Source organism: Erpetoichthys calabaricus, chromosome 4 (assembly GCF_900747795.2).
Source record: "Erpetoichthys calabaricus chromosome 4, fErpCal1.3, whole genome shotgun sequence".
In the NCBI taxonomy this organism is placed as follows: Eukaryota; Metazoa; Chordata; class Cladistia; order Polypteriformes; family Polypteridae; genus Erpetoichthys; species Erpetoichthys calabaricus.
Genome location: NC_041397.2, coordinates 324367709 through 324391024, shown reverse-complemented (window position 1 = coordinate 324391024; position 23316 = coordinate 324367709). Strand labels below are relative to the sequence as shown.

General features: G+C 42.6%; 1 protein-coding gene across 1 annotated transcript in view; it reads right to left on the bottom strand.

Moving 5' to 3' along the window:
- Positions 1-590: 590 nt before the first annotated feature.
- The window catches only part of LOC114643523 (NACHT, LRR and PYD domains-containing protein 3-like), a 179471-nt gene continuing 156745 nt past the window's right edge, over positions 591-23316 (bottom strand). The window contains exons 16-18 of the mRNA XM_051926729.1: positions 8088-8261; positions 2325-2501; positions 591-1554 (exon numbers count right to left, since the gene is read on the bottom strand). Coding sequence (XP_051782689.1) covers positions 1437-1554; positions 2325-2501; positions 8088-8261 — 469 coding nt within the window. The 3' untranslated portion in view covers positions 591-1436. The remainder of the gene's footprint in view (positions 1555-2324; positions 2502-8087; positions 8262-23316) is intronic.

Genomic DNA, 23316 nt, shown 5'->3' with positions numbered 1-23316 from the left:
TATGGGGGTCTGTGGCCACCTGGACTTCAAACTTCTCACACATCACAGTTTTTAAAGAGGCTCCTGTGCCCAGTAGGGGGCGCTTGCTGCCAGGATTTGTGTTCTTTTTTAGAAATGGCGGACATACGAGAGCACAGCCTACAGTTCTGGAGTTAAACTGAGACTTTCTGCACATGTTCATATTCCTTCTGGACGCTGCGCTGTACTGCAGATGGTCACTTTGAAATCCCACCTGAAGCCCACCTTTCTGACTTGGCTTTCTAAACTTGTCCATCAGTATTTCTTTACTGTGCCTACTGTGTGTATTTGGAGTATTTATGGTGAAGCTGTGCAACACTTTGGTGGACCCCTGATGTTATTAAATTGACTCGACTTGACTTGTCTTCCTCTCCTCCTCGTCTGTCCTCGTCCCCCTCGTGTCACTGACTGTCCTTCACTTTCTAACTCTCTCCTCCTTGCCCCCCTTGTTCATCTCTCTGTTTATTTTCTTGTCCCTGTTCCTCTTTTTCTTACCCAGCTGTCCTATAGAAACCCACCCTCAGGCTGGGGTCCCCCAGTTCTTGTTTCCTTTAGACCCTCATCCCACTCCTACTCTTATTTTATTTTCTTTCTTAATTCCCAGTTCAGTTTATTCCCCTCTCTTTGTCCATCCATTTTCTAAGCCCCCTCAGTCCAGTTCAGGTGGTGGTCCCTCAGTGGCTGTCTGACCACATCAAGTCAGGACCCCACCCTGGACGGTGCCAGTCCATCCCATCTCCACACTCCTCCATGTTCTCCTCATCTTTTCTTTTATTTCTTTTTAACGGCTCACTTGTTCAGGCCGCTGCTCACTACGAGGACATGACTGAAGGGGACGGTGAAGTGGAGACGATGGAATAAAAAAGAAAATCAAAATCAAAACGGAGCCTCGTGGGAGTTAAAGTGTCACCAAAGGACAATCAGCAGGTGGCAGACAGGACTTGGGGGACACGGAGCAGACACAGGTTCAAATGACACCTAGTGACAATGGAGACGAACGCTGATGGCGTCCTGTGATGGACCAGCTTCCTGTCCAGGGTTTGTCACAGCCTCGTCCCCAGTGTCACTACAGCCTCAGGCCCCCTGTCACCACACAGCTGGACTGTCCACCTCTCATTGCTCCTTGGTGGGACAGGCGACTTGGGGGGCTTTTTACAGGATGCCCCCCACTGCTTTACTGCCTCTAGTGGTGAAACGCAGGGGTCTGCAGGTCCGAGTCTGCTTGAGTTTTGTCACCAGTTGAGGGTCTCAAGGTATTAAAAATAAAAGTGACGTTAAAGGAGGAGCACACAGGCTGAGGGGACACGGAGAGTTTATTAAATGAGGAGCAGAGCTGAGAGGAGAAGAAAACACAAGAAAGAGGAGAATTTAGGAGTGAGTGGACGGGGGACTCCGTCACTGACAAGGGGTCTGTCTGATCACCACTGCTGGTCTTGCCATGTGTAGATAGTCAGCTGACGTCCAGACATCCTCAGCTCCTCCTGTAGTGACCACAGGTTCATCTCCTCACTCTCACTGATCCCGTTACCAAACAGCCTGTGAGGAGACACAAGTGTGTTACAAACAGCAGGGGGCACCACACACACACTGCACTGTCACACTGACACGCCCCCTGATGTCACCCAGAATTCCTCTCAGTGTCTGTGCTCATCTAAGTCACATGACGTGTGTGTCGGCCTGTCAGTCACTCAGTCCACTCACCGATTGGTCAACATCCTCTGAAGGCCTGCTGGTCGCGTCACATTTCATAAAGAAGGTGGTCTGTCCAGTTGACGTGCTGTTGTCCCCTCTGTCCCCCTGCGGTCACTTCCTGTCTGTCTCTTTAGTGCTCCGTCTTTCTTCATTTTCTCTTCTTCTCATCCTCACTCTCATGTCTTCTCTCATTATGTCTCCTGCTCGTCTCTCATCTTTCATCTTGATTCTTCCTCTTGTCCACTGATCCCCCCATCTGCTGCTCTGCTCTTTCTTGTTTGTTCCAAATGACCCTCAGCCCCCAGACTGTCATGTCCGCCTCTCCTCCTGCCCACACTGCCTGCTGTCCTGATCCCGCCTGTGTCCTTGTCCCTCTGTCTCTGGCTGGAAACTCAGCTGCTGTCCATTTCTTCTTCTTCTTGTCCATCTCACACTCCTCCTCCTCCTCCTCATCTTCCTCTGTCTGTCTCTCGTTATCTCTGTTGTCCTTCCTGTCTGTCACCTCAGTCAGCTCCACTTGTCACTGTCACTCTGGTCACTCCATGTGCTGTCATGTGATCAGCCCGCCCATCAATAACACATTCACACCCCCACCCCTCCCCCTCTTTACTCACTTCAGTGTCTCTAATTTACAGTTGTCACTCCTGAGCCCCTCACTCAGCTGACGAGCCCCTGAATCTCTCAGCTTGTTGTTGTAGCTCAGCCACAGTTCAGTCAGCTGTGAGTTTGGAGACGAGAGGACCGAGGAGAGAGCTGAGCAGCAGGCCGAGGTGAGACCACAAGAGTCCAACCTGTGAAGAAGAAGAGAGACGAGTGAGGACAGACAGACAGACAGAAGGACACACAGCACAAGGGCTCAATGACTGCGCCGTCTTCACTGAAATGCACTTTGACCCTGAGACCACTGCTGTCCTTATGAGGTAAGGCGCTATATACCTGACAGCGTCTTCTTCCTTCCTGCCACACTGACTGGTGACAAATCACTCAAAGTGACATGTGGACACTGGACAGGAATGTGAAGGACATGAGGCTGACAGTGTCCTGCACTTGAGGGTCCAGACAGACTTGTCAAAGCCGATGACAGCGGAGGGACCACCTTGGATTTGTGTCTCTAACTGAGGACTCAGCACATGGAGGGGCTTTGACTGATTTGCAGGTCCCCATCCACAGATTCCTGTCAGACACGCCAGTCACTGCTGGACATCGGAGAGCGCGACACTCGAGTGTCTGTCATGGTGGGCTCTCCTGATGTCAGACCACTTAGACGATGAGGACCCTCTGTCTGTCTATTGTGACAAAGACTGGACTGACTGTGTGATCAGTGACATAATGGACAGGGTGGACAGGACTGACATGTGAAACTTCTGTCACTCACACGTCACATGCTGACCGATGACACTGACCAGCTGACCTCAGTCTACTAAAGGCCTCACTGATGGTGATCTCAGTGTTTTTATTTCTCTCCTAATTTGTAATAAAGCCAGTGGACGAGCTCTGAATGGACACTCAGCATCCCAAAGTCCAGTCCCTTGGGCACAGAGGTGGTCTGAGTGGACTGTGAAGTGACCCCCATTACTGCTGACCACGTCAGGGGCTCAGAAAAGAATGAGAATCATCAGGAATTCAGCAGTCCGGACCACCAGCATTAACTCACCTGTGAAGATCAGGAAACAAATCAAAAGAACAACACATCCCATAATAAACAGACAGAATATGAGAGAATGTGAAAGAAAACCAAACAATCGTCTCTTCATAGCTCAGTCCTAAAGCACAAGCAAATCCTTTTAGTTCTAAAGACACAAGTGAAGCCCCCCATGGCAGCCTGTTTGAGGGGTCCTGCTTCTCGAGGTCCGACCACATAAACCTCACAGTCTGAGGGCCAACGCGATTCTCTCAATGACTTCTTCAGGGCAAACAATAAAACATAACACATGTAACTAAATAAATCCTAAAAATGTCACTCTGTGACAATGACAATGACGTGTGTGACATTAAAGAGTATTGGCATCCACTGTAGCTGTCCCCGTGTTTAGGGTCCCCGTCATTTGTGTGTTCTCGATGTCACATTAGGATACACTGGTTAAGGCCGATGTTTGCACACACTTTGAACATTCAAATGAGGACATGTCCCCTGTTCAAGGTGCCAGCGTCATAATAAAGGGTGACACCATTGTCATCAATCAAGTGACGATTTGTCTCAGAAACAGGTGAGACTCGAGCTGTGAGGGTAGAATACACAACAATGGGGTCACGTCACAAGTCTGATGTGCAGGACACCAACAGAGGGGTACGTGGACATCAGGAGCACAAAAGTGATGTCAGAGAGGGGCTGAGCAAATGTCACTTTTTTCACTAAGGGTCACAAGGGGGGACAACTGAAATCAGAAAGTAAAAGAAAGTGCTGGAGGGTTGTGATGGACACTTGAGACCACAGGAAATGAACTGGACTGTCAGACTGGGAACAACAGCAGCTGCTGGTCTGCCGAGGTGATGAGGAGAACACGAGGGCTTAGTGGCTTTGGGGGAGATGGTGGTAACGGGTGGTCTGTGGCATCCTTTATTAAATAATGTGACATTTATGTGGAGTGTGTGTGTGTGTACTCCAGAATACTGACATCTGTTAGTCTGACCTGAGGACAGCATTGAGAGAATCACAGAACACGTTGGCCATCAGACTGTGAGGTTCATGTGGTCGGACCTCGAGAAGCAGGACCCCTGAAACAGGCTGTCATGGGGGGCTTCACTTGAGCCTTTAGAAGGATCTGTGTGTGTGATGTGGGACTGGGCTATGAACAATGCTTATTTGATGTTCTTGTCACAATCGTCACATTTTGTTTGTTTATTATGGGATGTTCTTGTTCTGTGGATTTGTTTCCTGATCTTTACAGGCAGATGACAATGAGCTAAGCTGCTGAATTCCAGATGAAACTGAGCTCCTCTCAGACCATCACAGTTCTCTTTGCGGTGTTCTGATTCTTTCCTCTTTGTGTTTGAGCTTCTTCTTGGGCGTTAGAAATGCACAGCCCTGCCACCCACGGCTCAGAACATTTGGAGGGTCACATGACTGCCATCTTCATCCCCCTCTTGTTGACATCAGCAGCTCATCTCTTTGTGATTCCATTTGCTATCTTTGTCATCAAATCAGTCAGGACAGGCCAATGGCCAGCAAGTGGGTGGGCTAAAGATGGCAGGACCTTCACAAGCTTTGAAATCTCAAACCTCCACCAAAAGTAACACAAGTCGGCCATCTGCTCTGTCAAAGCTCACGTGTCACCTCAGACAGTGTGGCCCAGTGGCTTAGGGAAAGGCCTGACCACCACAGTAACGCCAGTTCAGATCCCACCGCTGACTCACTGTGTCACCTTGAATGACCACCAGGACACAGACACAGCAAGGAGGTCGCAGGAGGACTTTGAGTGACATAAAGACAAGAGTGACAATAAAGAGAACTGAACTGAAAATATGAATAACATTCGAGAAAACGACGATGAGGATGAATGTGCTGTGACAAGTCAGTCAGTAAATATTCAGAGAAAATGTTAAATGACATCAAATCAGAGGACGTGAGTTCAAATCACAGCTGTAAGCCAAAGCCCATCAGTGACGTTGACTTCACACTTTTGGATGACATCGATGGACACAATGAGATCTGAAGAACGAGGAGCGAGATGGGACAAGGACAAGCAGCTCAGTGGTGACGTCAGGTGACAGTCTTGTCCTTATTATTATTAATATTCTTATTATTATCAGGACTGTGATGGAGGAAGTTCTCTCAAGTTGACCAGACGTGTTCACTTGACAGTTCAGGATGTCTTATAAGACATCTGAGTTTCTGACATCAGTCAGTCCTGAAGGTCCCCAGGTCCTGCCCTCTGCTGGTTAGGCCATGTCACTCGTCTCTTTGGGTTTCTCTTCTTCATTTCCACCTCTCATTTCTTCTTCACCTTTTTTCCTGACTGCACATTTGCTTTTTCTTTTTGTTCTCCACTCCTTCTGTACCTTGATATCCCATAATAACTCCTCCGTTTCCATCTCCTTTAATGTTGGCCACTCCTCCTATCCCATAATGCTGCATGTCAGTCGTTTCTTCCTGAGGTTTGTAACATTTGCTGAACTCTGATCACTGATTGGCTCATACAGCACACAGCCTTAGTGTGTCTGCAGGCCACAGAGACTCGGGTTCAACACACATCACAGTCAGTGAGGGGACATCTTTAGTGTCCTCATGAGAAGAAAGTCATCTGAGTGAAGGGGACAACCGTGAGGGTCTGCGGTGGTCCGCCTTATGCTCAGGTCACCTGCCTTGAGGACTCAGCCTGACGTCATGTCCTGCACCAGCTTAGCCTGCCGAGGTCAAACCTCAGTGACAAGTGACATGTTTAGGAGGGAGAGGAGAACTGGGGGTCCATATGTGTTTCCTCCTTTTCTCTCAGTAGTTTTTTCTTCACGGTTTTCTTCTATTTCTTGTTTGATGTTGTTACAGATAAGGACGCTCTCGTTCCCTTGAACCCTCAGACCAGACGTCAGACACCAGATAAAAGTCCAATAATAATATTTATTATTATAAATAAGAGCACAAAGCACTCTCCACTCCACAATACTTACTAGACAATCAGTAAACTATAATCAATCCTCCACTCCCAACAGCTCAGTCACCCTTCCTCCCAACTCGGCTCGTCCGTCTGGGATTTCCCAGAGTCCTTTATAGTCCATGACCCGGACGTGTTTGTCCCTCAGTCCATGTGACTTTCTATCACTTCCGGGTCAGGTAAAACTCCTTTTCTTCATCCCGGAAGCACATCATTTCTTCTGTCCGTGTGACTGGGATGTTCTTCCGGGGTGCAGGGAAAATAGTCCCTGGACCTCCCTGCAGTGTCCCCTTGCGGCCCCCATAGTATCCAGCAGGGCTGTGAAGGAAAACTCCAATATCCATGATGCCCTGCTGGAATTCAGGGCACCTCCATGCTGCCAGAAGGGCTCCATCTAGCGGTGTGGGGGTATTGGCTGGGATGAATGGCCAGCCATATCTCACAATGTTTAAAGACATTGAGCAGCTGAGGTGGTCAGTTAGACCCCCTGAGTGTGGACCCTCTGTGATGGCCTGCCCCTCTGCTTGTCTTCAGTTCCTGCTACTGGGACAAGCCCTGCCACTTAGTGACCCCAACCAGGAGTGACGAGAATCAGAGTGACCTTTCTGGGCAGGTGCACCACATGGACTGGGAATTTGTGAGGACATACTGGGAGAATAAAGACGAAGAAGATCAAAATAAGAGAAATAGAAATGAGCGTCATGAAGATGAGATCTGCACAGACAGGAGCAATGGTTCAAGTGTGTGAGTATGAGGGGCAGCTGGCGGGGTGTCAGAAAAAAGGACATGCGGGGGACAAACCTGCTATGGGGGACACAAGATGGATGACAAGGAGAAACGAGCAGCAGACACAAAGAGTGACAAGTGAGTGTGAGTGCAGATGATGACGTGTGCACAAAGACATAGCCGCTGGACTAAAGAGTGTAAAGCGGGTGTGCAGAAGAAGAGCAAAGTGCTCAAGATCAGCAAGGGCACCCAGTGGCCAATTTATTAGGCACACCAGGTAGGCCTCCTCTGCCTCTGAAGAGCCTGAATTCTCCAAGGTTTTGACCCCTTGAGACACATGAATGGCTCCTTATGGATTTCCGTCTCCATGTTGACATCACACAGTCCTTCAGACTTCTCAGCCTCACATTTCTGCTCCTCACTTGCAGTTCCAGCTCATCCCAGAAGTGTTTTATTGGACTGGACGTGCAGCCATTGGTGTCAACTGAAGTCACCGTCATGTTAGATGAGCCACCTTGAGGTGACACCTGCTCTGTAATATGTTGTGTTATTCTGGTGAGATCCTCCATTTTTAAAAGTGTCTGGTCTCAGCTGATTATCAGTTACGTGACGGTGAGTTGGGAGGTCACGACACTCTTGAGAACATTAGGCAGAATAGAGAAGTGAGTGATGGACTGAGACTTGTTATCTCAGATTGTCACATCAAGACCAGACTGTCCTAATGGGGGGATACAGAAGAGACCTTCAGAGTCGCTGGCACAGAGCTGGTGTCACAGGATGGATTTATTATTGTCACGACAGTCAGGATTAGGACATGAAGACAAGATTTGAGAAGAGTGGAGGAGATGGGGTCCGGTACTCAAGTAGGTGGTCTCATCTGACAGAGCAGGTCCTCCTCATCTTCCTCTGTTTGTCTCTCCTTATCTTTGTTGTCCTTTCTGTCTGTCACCTCAGTCAGCTCCACTTGTCACTGTCATTCTGGTCACTCCATGTGCTGTCATGTGATCAGCCCGCCCATCAATAACACATTCACACACCCCACCCCTCCCCCTCTTTACTCACCACAGTTTCTCTAATTTACAGTTGTCACTCCTGAGCCCCTCACTCAGCTGACGAGCCCCTGAATCTCCCAGGTTGTTGTCGTTCAGGTACAGTTCAGTCAGCCGTGAGTTTGGAGACGAGAGGACCGAGGAGAGAGCTGAGCAGCAGGCTGAGGTGAGACCACATTCAGACAACCTGTGGAGAAGAAGAGAGACGAGTGAGGACAGACAGACAGACAGAAGGACACACAGCACAAGGGCCCAATGACTGCACCGTCTTCACTGAAATGCACTTTGACCCTGAGACCACCGCTGTCCTTATAAGGTAAGGCGCTATATACCTGACAGTGTCTTCTGCCTTCCTGCCACACTGACTGATGACAAGTCACCCAAAGTGACATGTGGACACTGGACAGGAATGTGAAGGACATGAGGCTGACAGTGTCCTGCACTCGAGGGTCCAGACAGATTTGTCAAAGCCGATGACAGCGGAGGGACCACCTTGGATTTGTGTCTGTAACTGAGGACTCAGCACATGGAGGGGCTTTGACTGATTTGCAGGACCCCATCCACAGATTCCTGTTAGACACGCCAGTCACTGCTGGACATCGGAGAGCGCGACACTCGAGTGTCTGTCATGGTGGGCTCTCCTGATGTCAGACCACTTAGACGATGAGGACCCTCTGTCTGTGTATTGTGACAAAGACTGGACTGACTGTGTGATCAGTGACATAATGGACAGGGTGGGCAGGACTGACATGTGACACTTCTGACACTCACACATCACATGCTGACCGGTGCCACTGACCAGCTGACCTCAGTCCACTAAAGGCCTCACTGCTGGTCACCTCAGTTTTCTTATTTCTCTCCTAATTTGTAATAAAGCCAGTGGACGAGCTCTGAATGGACACTTAGCATCCCAAAGTCCAGTCCCCTGGGCACAGAGGTGGTCTGAGTGGACAGTGAAGTGACCCCCATTACTGCTGACCACTGCTGTCCACTCCCAGCTCTCCTCTGACCTGAACTGGCGATTCAGAGCAAAATGGCAGAGTGACCTGCTAGCATCGCCACCTGCAGGTAGGTGTTAGAAATGACACAATTGACATCTCAGTGACATCAAACCACACGGAGAATTAAAGAATAAAAAGACAAGAAGAACAGCAGCTGGGCCACCGAAAGAGAAAAGAATCATTATATTTTTATGGTCAATAATTTCTTCTCCATTCTTGTTGGTGATTACTGGTATTGCATTGTGAACTTCTTGTTTGTGAATTTGTTGAGCTAAAAGCTTATTAGCTTTTTCTCCGTGTTCATAGTAATGCTGTCTAGACTTATAAATAAGTTGTTCAGTTTCTTTAGTTGTTAAGATGTTAAGTTCTCTATGCAGGGCCTGCCTTTTCCTGTGAAGAGCTTCACTTGGACGCCTGGCTTGTTCTTCATCTATTCTAGTAATTTCATTTCTTAGCTCTGACACTTTCTTGGTTTCTAATTTATTTCTGTGGGAAAGATATGAAATAATCTGTCCTCTTAAGAAGGCCTTTAGAGTTTCCCAGAGTGTTCCTGCAGAAACTTCTGTGGGTGTGTTTGTCTCTAGGAAGAAGCTGATTTGTTTAGATATAAATTCTGTGCACTCCTCGTCTGCCGATAGAAGAGGGTTAAGACGCCATCTACGAGGTGAGTGTGAGGGGCTTAATGATTTTAGCTCCAAGACTAGAGGTGCATGGTCGGAGATAACAATTGTGTCATATTTGCATGATTTAATTGTAGGCAGAATATTATTATCTATAAAAAAATAATCAATTCTTGAGTAGCTATAATGCACTGGTGAGCAGAACGAATATGTTCTTGAGTTTGGGTTGAGAAACCTCCAGGGGTCTGAGAAGTTGTGATCATTTAAAAACTGTGTAATTATCTTTGCAGTATTTGATGTCGTCCCCCCTGTCACAGGAGTCCTATCTAAGAGTGGATTTAAAACACAATTAAAGTCCCCAGCCATTATAATTTTATGAGTGTTCACATTGGGAATGGATGCAAATAGATTTTGCATGAATTCCTTATCATCAACATTGGGTGCATAAACATTTATCAAAATCATTTTACTGTTATATAAGTTACCCGTGACCATCACATATCTCCCTTCAGGGTCCGACACTACCTCTGATGCTACAAATGGAACTGTTCAATGTATGAGAATTCCCACCCCTCTAGTTTTCTTTATAAAGCTAGAATGGAACATTTGGCCAGTCCAGTCTTTTTGTAGTCTGAACTGATCCTTGGTTAGTAAGTGGGTCTCCTGTAGAAATACTATTTTAGCGTTTAAGCCTATTAGGTGAGAGTATACTTTCTTTCTCTTTAATTCATGATTCAGGCCTTTAACATTCCAGCTCACAAAGTTAAGTGTCCCATCATGGAGACATTGATTCTGAGTTTTTAATTTTATTTTATAGTTTTAATTGATAATGAGGCAGTTTTAATCTTAGTTTCAAAATTCCCCATGAGTTATTGCATTTTAGCCTATTGTTGCATTGATATTTATAATTATAAGGATTACAAGAATAGATTAGATATAGCCTGCTCTCCTTCTCTCCCCCCTTTATCCCCATTTTGCCTCTCCACATGAGGCTATATCCCACTTCACGATGTCCCGGTCCTCTGACATACAAAGAGACCAAAATCGTCCAAAACAAGACAAACCCCACCCCGCAGCGGCGTTAGAGAATTAAAACAGAGATATCTATTGCAGCTAAATTCTTAATACTATCTGCCAAAAATATTATCATTAGCACTAGAATTACCAGAGCCTACGAAAAAACTCGTATATCCGGCCCACCTTAAATCGCTTCTTAAATCCGTTCTCACCTCTCCGCCAGCATCCTTTGTCCTCTAAATGTGCTGATAAAAGACAAGCTGCCAGCAGCCGGCTATTCCATCCCCCCACCGACTTAGAACGTGTGCGAAGTTTTCCCAGCTCACGCCTTGATTGATTATGTGGGAGTGAAGTGGAGTTTTACAGTGGAAATAAGAGGTCATTATTCTAAAGTAATCTGTGTAAACACATTGTTAAAACAGAAACTTTTTCATATTTTAGTAATAAATGTTACAAAATGTAGTAGGCATAAACTATAGAATATATAAAGCCCGAGTTCCAAAGATCAAATAAACACTTTCACAAAAGCTTCAAGAATAATCCAACAGCTTCTGTGGCGTAGCGCGTTAAGATTTGCCTCTTACCGCAGAGCAGCTTTTCCTTGCCTCACAGACCTGAGTTCGAATCCCCGCTGGGAATGAAGTGTTGCTTTTTTTTTTCTTTTCTTTTAAACCTCAAACGGACATAAAATTTATACATTGGTATGCACTGTCAGTTACTGAGATCGTTATATTTTCATGTGGGATGCTGCTTTTAAAATATTTTTTTAACAATTGAGACTGCAATTAACAGGAACAACTGTCCTTATAAGTTATTTTTAAGATCCATAACACACAGACAGACAGAGCACTGCGTAATAGAGAGACAGACAGGCAGAGAAGTCACTAGATATAGAAATAAACAGGGAAGCCACGTGTACTGAAAGAAAAAAAGAACAACATGTGCGTTGTCCCTGACTCTCTAAGTAAGATCAGGGGAGGGGTGATGTTAGAGCGCCTGCGCTTATTCAGTGCAGCAGGAACAACGCACATGTTGTTCTTTTTGTCTTTCAGTACACGTGGCTTCCCTGTTTATTTCTATATCTAGTGACTTCTCTGCCTGTCTGTCTCTCTATTACGCAGTGCTCTGTCTGTCTGTGTGTTATGGATCTTAAAAATAAGTTATAAGGACAGTTGTTCCTGTTAATTGCAGTCTCAATTGTTAAAAAAATATTTGAAAAGGAGCCTCGAACATGAAAATATAACGATCTCAGTAACTGACATACCAATGTATAAATTTTATGTCCGTTTGAGGTTTAAAAGAAAAGAAAAAAAAAGCAACACTTCATTTCCAGCGGGGAATCGAACTCAGGTCTGTGAGGCAAGGAAAAGCTGCTCTGCGCTAAGAGACAAATCTTAACGCGCTACGCCACAGAAGCTGTTGAATCATTCTTGAAGCTTTTGTGAAAGTGTTTATTTGATCTTTGGAACTCGGGCTTTACACATTCTATAGTTTATGCCTACTACATTTTGTAACATTTATTACTAAAATATGACAAAGTTTCTGTTTTAACAATGTGTTTACACAGATTACTTTAGAAACGTAAATCTTCCAAATAACGATCTATCATTTCCACTGTAAAACTGCACTTCACTCCCAGGTAAACAATCAAGGCGTGAGCTGGGAAAAGTTCGCTCACATTCTAAGTCGGTGGGGGGATGGAATAGCCGGCTGCTGGCAGCTTGTCTTTTATCAGCACATTTAGAGGACAAAGGATGCTGGCGGAGAGGTGTGAATGGATTTAAGAAGCGATTTAAGGTGGGCCGGATATACGAGTTTTTTCGTAGGCTCTGGTAATTCTAGTGTTAACAGTCTTTAAGCTTGAAATAATCTTCAGCGCTTTTAAGTTATTAAGATACTAAGATAAAAAAAAAAAAAAGAAAAAAAAAGAAGAATCAACCCTGGGAATGATTTTAAAGACTAGTCTAGGATAGACCTGGTAATTCCTACTGTAATAGTATAATGTAATAGTATAAATAGTAGAAAAAGCAGTAAACCAAGGGTATGAAGTTAAACAGTCTACTTTAAGGTATAGTAGAATAAATAAAAAAACAAATAAAATCCTACTTTAATTACTTCCACACTTTCACACTCACATCTATAACTCTATAACTCTAATTAAAACATAAACATATAAAGTCCAGATAAAGAAAAGGATGTATAATTATAATACCAGTCTCTTTAAACATGGATCCAGAGAGCAGATCATAGGTCCTTCCCGTGCCTTGATAGAATACGGCTCCTTATTAACTTTCAAAAAAGTGTCGGAAACAGCTTCTTTAATTCTTTTTTGGCTTCTTCTTTGCTTGAAAAAATATAATATTGATCTTGAACTTCCACTTTCAGTTTGGCGGGATACAAGAGGCTGTATTTGATATCGGCTTTCTGTAGCAACTTTTTAATGTCAATGTAGGCTGCACGTTTTGCAGCTGTTGATGGTGAGAAGTCGGGGAAAATACGAATAAGATTATTTTCAAATATAATCTCTTGCTTGTGTCTGAGAAGTGCCATCACATCAAGCTTACATCGTAGTCGCTCGAAGCGTACAATAAAAGACCTAGGTTTAAAGGCGCTTGGTCTGTTTGTGCTGCTATCTCAATGTCATCTCCAATTATTTTAGACAGTAATTCTACTGCAAATTTCACTGGGCTTGAGCTTTCTCGTTTCTCAGGTATATGCTCGATTCTTATATTATTTCTTCTGCACCCATCCTCCAGGACTGCAAGTCTGTCTCCAAGTTTTTTGCATTCGGAATTCGCAGCTGTGCCTTTTTCATCGGCGTTAGACGGCAGTTGTTCCGCTGTTTCAACTCGAGCCGTGAGTCCCTGCTTAACGTCTTCCAGCTGATCTGAAACGTCATTAATCTGGTCGGCAAGCATTTTCAATTTGGATTTAGTTTCTTCGATGTGTTCCACTAATTTCTCCAACATGCCTTTAAAGTTCACGTCAAAACGTTTAAATAGATGCGTTTCCTTATCTTTGTTATCCTTCTTAAGCTCGTTCTTTAGTTCAATGGTCGCCTTCTTAAGATCATTCTTGTTATCTTTCTTAAGCTCATTTATGGCCGTAACCATGGCAGTGGCCAGTGTAGCGATCATCTCTTTCAGTTCGGACAGTTCGCTTCGGCTTTCGTGCGCACTGTTACAGCAGGTGCTGTGGGCTCGCAATGAGTAGATGAGAGCACATCCTGCAGGGCCTTTTCTAGTCTCGAATGATCCTCAGAAATCGGCGATCCATCGCGACCTGTATCACTTGCACATTTGCTCCCATTTTCACTCTCGACTGGAGACGATACAATGGAGCGGGGTCCCAGGAAATCTGCACATTCGTCTGCCTGTTCCAGGTCAGTCTCCGTGAGGCCATACCTTGCACTCAGGCCGGAAGTCTGTCCAGACTTTGATGCAGCTTTAAGTTTCTTTTCCGGTTCTTTCTGACTTTTCTTCTTGTTACTCATGCTTGTATATTGTAGTGGAAGTTCCTTGGTCAGGTTAAATACAGGATACCTCTAAATAATATGAAATACGTGGGAAAATAAAGCCGCTGCTAGCGGAGCTCTGCTTTAGACGTCCATCTCCTATAAACGGACGAGACCGCTCGAAAGAGAAAAGAATCAGAAGATCACAAGAAGAACATGTCAGGGGCTCAGAAAACGACAAAAATCATCAGGAATTCAGCAGTCCGGACCACCAGGATTAACTCACCTGTGAAGATCAGGAAACAAATCAAAAGAACAACAACACATCCCATAATAAACAGACAGAATATGAGAGAATGTGAAAGAAAACCAAACAATCGTCTCTTCATAGCTCAGTCCTAAATCACAAGCAAATCCTTTTAGTTCTGAAGACACAAGTGAAGCCCCCATGGCAGTCTGTTTGAGGGGTCCTGCTTCTTGAGGTCCGACCACATAAACTTCACAGTCTGAGGGCCAACGCGATTCTCTCAATGACTTCTTCAGGGCAAACAATAAAACATAACACAAGTTACTAAATAAATACTAAAAACGTCACTCTGTGACAATGACAATGACGTGTGTGACATTAAAGAGTATTGGCGTCCACTGCAGCTGTCCCCATGTTTAGGACCCCCGTCATTTGTGTGTTTTTGATGTCACATTAGGATATGCTAGTTAAGGCCGAGGTCTGCAGACACTTTGGAACATTCAAATGAGGACATGTCCCCTGTTCAAGGTGCCAGCGTTGTAATAAAGGGAGACACCATTGTCATCAATCAAGTGACGATTTGTCTACGAAACAGGTGAGACTCGAGCTGTGAGGGTAGGATACACGACAATGGGGTCATATCACAAGTCTGATGTGCAGGACACCAACAGAGGAGCACATGGACATCAGGATCAGAAAAGTGACGGCAGAGAGGGGCTGAGCAAATGTTACTTTGTCACTAAGGGTCACAAGGTGGGACAACTGAAATCAGAAAGTAAAAGAAAGTGCTGGGGATTGTGATGGACACTTGAGGTCACAGGAAGTGAACTGGACTGTCAAACTGGAAACAACAGCAGCTGCTGGTCTGCCGAGGTGACGAGGAGCAAACAAGTACTTAGTGGCTTTGCGGGAGATGGTGGTGACGGGTGGTCTGCGGCGTCCTTTATTAAATAAGGTGACATTTATGTGGAGTGTGTGTGTGTGTGTGTGTGTGTGTGTGTGTGTGTGTGCGTGCGTGTGTGTGTGTGTGTGTGTGTACTCCAGAATACTGACATCTGTTAGTCTGACCTGAGGACAGCATTGAGAGCATCACAGAACACGTTGGCCTTCAGACTGTGAGGTTCATGTGGTTGGACCTCAAGAAGCAGGACCCTCAAACAGGCTACCATGGGGGGCTTCACTTGAGCCTTTAGACGGATTAGTGTGTGTGATGTAGGACTGGGCGATGATTATACGCTTATTTGATGTTCATGTCACATTCGTCACATTTGTTTGTTTATTATGGGATGTTCTTGTTCTGTGGATTTGTTTCCTGATCTTCACAGGCTAATGACGATGAGCTGAGCTGCTGAATTCCAGGTGACCCTGAGCTCCTCTCAGACCATCACAGTTCTCTTTGCGGTGTTCTGATTCATTCCTGTTTGTGTTTGAACTTCTTCTTGGGCGTTAGAAATGCACAGCCCTGCCACCGATGGCTCAGAACGTTTGAAGGGTCACATGACTGCCATCTTTGTCCCCCTCTTGTTGACATCAGCAGCTCATCTCTTTGTGATTTCATTTGCTATCTTTGTCAATAAATCAGACAGGACAGGCCAATGGACAGCAAGTGGGTGGGCTAAAGATGGCAGGACGTTCACAAGCTTTGAAATCTCAAACCTCCACCAAAAGTAACACAAGTCTGCCATCTGCTCTGTCAAAGCTCACGTCACCTCAGACAGTGTGGCCCAGTGGCTCAGGGACAGGCCTGACCACCACGGTGACACCAGTTCAAATCCCACCGCTGACTCACTGTGTCACCTTCAATGACCAGCAGGACACAGACACAGCAAGGAGGTCACAGGACTTTGAGTGACATAAAGACAAGAGTGACAATAAAGGGAAAAGGACTGAAAATATGAATGACATTCGAGAAAGCGACGATGAGGATGAATGTGCCGTGACAAGTCAGTCAGTAAATATTCAGAGAAAACGTTAAATTACATCAAATCAGAGGACGTGAGTTCAAATCACAGCTGTAAGCCAAAGCTCATCAGTGACGTTGACTTCACACGTTTGGATGAAATCGATGGACACAATGAGATCTGAAGAACGAGGAGCGACATGGGACAAGGACAAGCAGCTCAATGGTGACGTCAGGTGACAGTCTTGTCCTTATTATCTATACTAATAAAAGGCAAAGCCCTCACTGACTGACTGACTCACTGACTGACTGACTCACTCATCACTAATTCTCCAAGTTCCCGTGTAAGTGGAAGGCTGAAATTTGGCAGGCTCATTTCTTACAGCTTACTTACAAAAGTTAGGCAGGTTTCATTTCGAAATTCTTTGCGTAACGGTCATAACTGGAACCTCTTTTTTGTCCATCTACTGAAATGGAGAGCGGCTCCATGGACGTGGGAGGCGGATTTGCGTAACGCGTCATCACGCCTCCCACGTAATCACGTGAACTGACTGTGAACGCAGTTAAGTGCAGCTACTGCGGAAACCAAACACAGTGAAAACCGTAAGTTTAAATTAAGTTTATAGAAACACTCCCGCCGTTTGCAATACCATATTCGCGAGATACAAGTTTAATGAGAGCAGGCAGTCAGCTAAAGAAGGGAATGAATAAATAACTATAATCGTAATAAACAAACAAAAAAATATAAAAGCAGTACTTCGCCGCTGCGATGCACAGGGATATAAATTACGTTTATAGAAACGCTCCCGTAGATAACCACCCATACAATCAGATTGGGATTCATACTACAAATGTCTGCAATTTAATTACCCCGATCTACATGCTGTCAAATGAATGAACCACACGCCGTAGCACAACGTTAGGGGCTTTGCCGTAAGGGAGTGCAGTGAGTGTGTACGCCAAATGAGCCCACAATTACGGCGAAACACGTGTCGCGTACTAGATGACTTTGTAACAGAGTTAAAATTGCTGGAGCGAGAAACTTTTAACTGCCGGGTCATGTCGCGTATTCTCTGGTAGGTACACCAAAAAATGTATACATTTATGCATGTAATGGGCAAACAAAAAATGTACTATACCCGAAAGCACTGCAGTAGTACTCAATGTATATTTACTTCTTAAATGTTAACGTTTTACTGTTTAATAATTTATACGCTTCTTATAAGTCTTCACTCTGCCTCAAGAATGATTAGCGAAGATGGTAGGGAATGAAATCTGCACCCGTACGCATCGCCCACGGCCGCCCTGGTGCGCGCAGCTGTGAGTTCATTCTACAATAAAATAAAATAAAGATAAAAAGACTAATAAAATCATCACCCCAGAAGCTGATAGTAGACGTGACGTAGTATATGTGTACCAAATTTCAAGTCAATAGGTGAAACGGTTTGCGAGCTACAGGTGATTTAAAATCCTAGACAGACAAACGAACAGCCACGGTAGCGTATTATACAAGAAGATTTTACTGTTTAATAATTTATATTTATATACAAAGTGCTTCTTATATATTACTTCATATTCTCATATGATAATGATGTTAATGTTGTTTATATTGATTTCTATGTTATTGTAAGTGCTCTTTATTTGTGGAAAAAAAAATCTGGCAATTAACGAACTTATTTTATAAATACTACATTTTATTTTTTTCTCTTGCACTCAGTGAGCGAAGCCACTGGGTAATCATATATATATATATATATGTGTAGATATGTACTGTGTATATATGTGTGTATATATATGTAGATATGTACTGTATATATATATGTGTGTATATATATATAGATATGTACTGTAAATATATGTGTCTGTGTGTAAATATATATATATGTGTGTATGTATGTATGTGTGTGTATATGTATATAGGTATATGTGTGTGTTTATGTATGTGTAGATATATGTTGATATGTGTATATATATATATATATATATATATATATATATATATCTATACTAATAAAAGGCAAAGCCCTCACTGACTCACTGACTGACTGACTGACTGACTGACTGACTCACTCATCACTAATTCTCCAACTTCCCGTGTAGGTAGAAGTCTGAAATTTGGCAGGCTCATTCCTTACAGCTTACTTACAAAAGTTAGGCAGGTTTTATTTCGAAATTCTACGCGCAATGGTCATAACTGGAACCTGTTTGACTGACTCACTCATCACTAATTCTCCAACTTCCCGTGTAGGTAGAAGTCTGAAATTTGGCAGGCTCATTCCTTACAGCTTACTTACAAAAGTTAGGCAGGTTTCATTTCGAAATTCTACGTGTAATGGTCATAACTGGAACCTGTTTTTTGTCCATATACTGTAATAGAGGAGGCGGAGTCACGTATCGCGTCATCACGTATTACGCCTCCTACGTAATCACGTGAACTGAAAACGAAGAAGAGATTTACAGCACAAGTCAAACGCGGGAACGAAGGTAAATGACGTTAATTGTTGACTGTCTTTTAATACTGTGTACTTGTTGAGTGTCTTTTAATACTGTGTAAGCATACATATTAACACATGTGCAATTAAACGTGTGCATTTACGGGGTGATTTCTCAGGCTTAAAAGCTCGCCTTTTATTAAAAAGGTAAATACAAACTCTTTTCATTCTGAACGGCACAAACCACGTTAGATTTCAGCCGTTAAACGCGCAAAAATGTCAGTACACCAGATAAATAAGCGCAACATATTATCAGTTGTGTTGTATGCTTACAATACATATAGAAATGTGTTAATCGTTAACTAATATTATGGGATGGTGTTTTTCGACTCACGCTTTGATTTAAACGATTGCATGTCTTGGTGGGTTTGCGTAGCTTATTGTGAATATCTTTACACCTGTTTTTAAGACTTATTGACTGAAACGGGCTTTCACGAAAAAAGTTAGGGCTTTGCTACAGGATACACCCTCCACAAGTTAAGCAAGTAAAAATAAAAGTGTATATTTCTGTTTTATTTAAACCTTTTAAGTTTGTATGCATAGCCCCATTTGGCTGTTTTAGTTTTTTTTTTCTTTTCTTTTCTTTCTTCAGTAATATTTAATCTCCTTAAAGAAAAAGAACATATGCATTTTACTTTTTTTGTATCTCTTTAGTAATATTTTAGTGTAAAAGGATAACCAGTATTTAAACCTTTTATGTTACTTTATAAAGTTATTTTACACAATGTTGAAAAATTAATAAGAAAGCTACATAATTTGGCAGCTGCTGCTTTAATTTTCAATGAAATAAAAAAAGATCTCCAAGACAAAACCTCAATGAAAAAGAAACAGTTTGCAAATATATATATATATGTGTATATATATATTATATATATATATATATGTGTATATATATATGTGTGTATATATATATATTTTATATATATATATATATATATATATATATATATATATATATATATATATATATATATATATCTATAATAATAAAAGGCAAAGCCCTCACTGACTGACTGACTGACTGACTGACTCACTGACTCACTCATCACTAATTCTCCAACTTCCCGTGTAGGTGGAAGGCTGAAATTTGGCAGGCTCATTCCTTACAGCTTACTTACAAAAGTTAGGCAGTTTTCATTTCAAAATTATACGCGTAATGGTCATAACTGGAACCTCTTTTTTGTCCATATACTGTAATGGTAGGCAGCAAGATGGCCGTAGGAGACTGAGTTGCGTGTCGCGTCATCACGCCTCCCACGTAATCACGTGAACTGACTGTGAACTCAGTACGTATAAAAGAAGGAGGAGCCCCAAAGAGCGCAGAAGAAAACATTCATTACACAATTGACAAGGCAGCGAAACAATAAGAAGCGAGTGAGTGACGCATGCAAGCATCTTCATAAGACACGAGGTATAAAAAAGCACGGTGTAAACCGTAAGTCTAAATTAACTTTATAGAAACGCTCCCGCTGCCGTTTGCAATACCATATTCGCGAGATACAAGTTTAATGAGAAGACACCAGGTATACACGACAGTTTGCATCACTTTGTAACAGAGTTAAAATTGCTGTAGCGAGAAACTTTTAACTGCCGGGTCTTAGCTAACATTAAATAAACCCGTGGACATCGCAACATCACACAAGAGAGTGGCTCACGTGAAGTGACTGAACGCAGCAGGAGTGATCACTTGCATTAATCAAACCTGTTCAAAAAACACATTACACAATTGATAAGGTAGGAAAAGAATATGAAACAAGGCACGGTATAAACCGTAACTTTAAGTTTATAGAAACGCAGCCGTTTGCAATACCATATTCGCCCCTGCGAAGCGCGGTGATTTTGCTGTATATATTAAACTATTTCAACCATTGTATGATCTGCTTCTCGCAACTGAAAGAGGGCACCGTGGCAGAAGTTAGCCGACTTGCTCACCAACCACAAGCGTTACCTGGTAGGTAACCACCCATACAATCAGATTGTGAATCAGACTACGAATGCCTGCAATGTAATTACCCCGATCTACATGCTGTCAAATGAACGAACCTCACGCCGTGGCACAACGTTAGGGGCTTCGCCTCTACGTCCGAGGATCGATTCCCGTAAGGGAGTGCAGTGACTGTGTGCTCCTGATGAGCCCACAATTACGGCGAAACACGTGTCGCATACTATGCATCTTCAAAGCACGGTGTAAACAGTAAGTTTAAATTGAGTTTATAGAAACGCTCCCGCTGCCGTTTGCAATACCATATTAGATGACTTTGTAACAGAGTTAAAATTGCTGGAGCGAAAAATTTTTAACTGCCGGGTCATGTCGCGTGTTCTTGGGTAGGTACACCAAAAAATTTATACATTTATGCATGTAATGGGCAAACAAAAAATGTACTATACCCGAAAGCACTACAGTAGTACTCAATGTATCTTTACTTCTTAAATGTTAATGTTTTACTGTTTAATAATTTATACGCTTCTTATATGTTATTCAGATTCTTTTATCAAAATACCAGTAACAGCGCACTCCACGATAACGTGGAGTGAATATACTTGACATGACCATTCATAGTATTTATCCTCTTTCTCTGTACGTTTACCATTCGTTTGCTCAGAGGTTGATGCGCTTGCTGCTTAATGAGCAGCTCTTGACCCTAGCGTCCCGCTGCTTCTCTTCTTTCGTCGGCATCTTTTCCCGTTAAAACTGATTTCTTTTAAAACTTAGTATGTTTTCTTTCATTTTTCAGTTAAGCTGGCACTTAAGTCTTCAATCTGCCTCAAGAATGATTAGCGGAGGTGGTAGACAATGAAAACGTCAGCCGTACGCATCCGCCACGCACGCACTGGTGCGCGCAGCTGTGAGTTGATTCTACAATAAAATAAAATAAAGATAAAAAGAGTAATAACTTGCAGCACCGCTATTCAATTACACTTGCCTAACGCCTCTCCTAAGGGGAAATACTGTGGGATCTGGACATCCGTCAAAGCAGCAATCACAAGACCGATTACAAAGCGGGAAGCTGTGATTTGTCGTCTCCCTCCCATGTAACAATCACAGCCCGTGTTGCAACGCACTATGTATGTATATGTATATATGTGTATGTGTGTGTATATGTATGTGCGTATATATATATGTATGTTCATATGTGTGGGAAAGTGAATACTAGACGTGACGTAGTATCTGTGTACCAAATTTCAAGTGAATAGGTGAAACGGTTTGCGAGCTACAGCTCATTTAAAATCCTGGACAGACAAACTAATAGCCACGGTACTGTTTTATAGAAGAACATTTTAATGTTTAATAATTTATATTTATATGCAATGTGCTTCTTATATATTACTTCATATTCTCAAATGATAATGATGTTAATGTTGTTTATATTGATTTCTATGTTATTGTAAGTGCTCTTTAATTATGGAAAAATAAATTTGGCAATTAAACTTATTTTATACATACATTTTATTTTTTTCTCTTGCACTCAGTGAGCGAATCCACTGGCTAATCAGCTATATATATATATATATATGTATGTGTATATATATATATATATATATATATATATATATATATATATATATATATATATATATATATATAAATATATATATATATATATATATATATATATATATATATATATATATATATATATACAGATAGATAGATATATGTGTATGTATGTAGATATACAAATATGTATATATATGTATATATGTTTATATATATGTAGATATACAAATATGTATATGTATATATATGTATATGTGTCTGCATGTGTGTGTATATATATATATATATATATATATATATGTATGTGTATATATATGTTGATATATGTATATATATGTGGATGTGTATATGTATATATTTATGTATATACACTATGTTTATGTATATATATGTTTACATAACCTCTTTAACACACTACTTCTCCGCTGCGAAGCGCGGGTATTTTGCTAGTATATATATATATTATCTATATATATATATATATATATATGTGTGTATATATCTATACTAATAAAAGGCAAAGCCCTCACTGACTCACTGACTGACTGACTGACTGACTCACTCATCACTAATTCTCCAACTTCCCGTGTAGGTAGAAGTCTGAAATTTGGCAGGCTCATTCCTTACAGCTTACTTACAAAAGTTAGGCAGGTTTTATTTCGAAATTCTACGCGTAATGGTCATAACTGGAACCTGTTTGACTGACTCACTCATCACTAATTCTCCAGCTTCCCGTGTAGGTAGAAGTCTGAAATTTGGCAGGCTCATTCCTTACAGCTTACTTACAAAAGGTAGGCAGTTTTTATTTCGAAATTCTACGCGTAATGGTCATAACTGGAACCTGTTTGACTAACTCACTCATCACTAATTCTCCAACTTCCCGTGTAGGTAGAAGTCTGAAATTTGGCAGGCTCATTCCTTACAGCTTACTTACAAAAGTTAGGCAGTTTTTATTTCGAAATTCTACGCGTAATGGTCATAACTGGAACCTGTTTGACTGACTCATTCATCA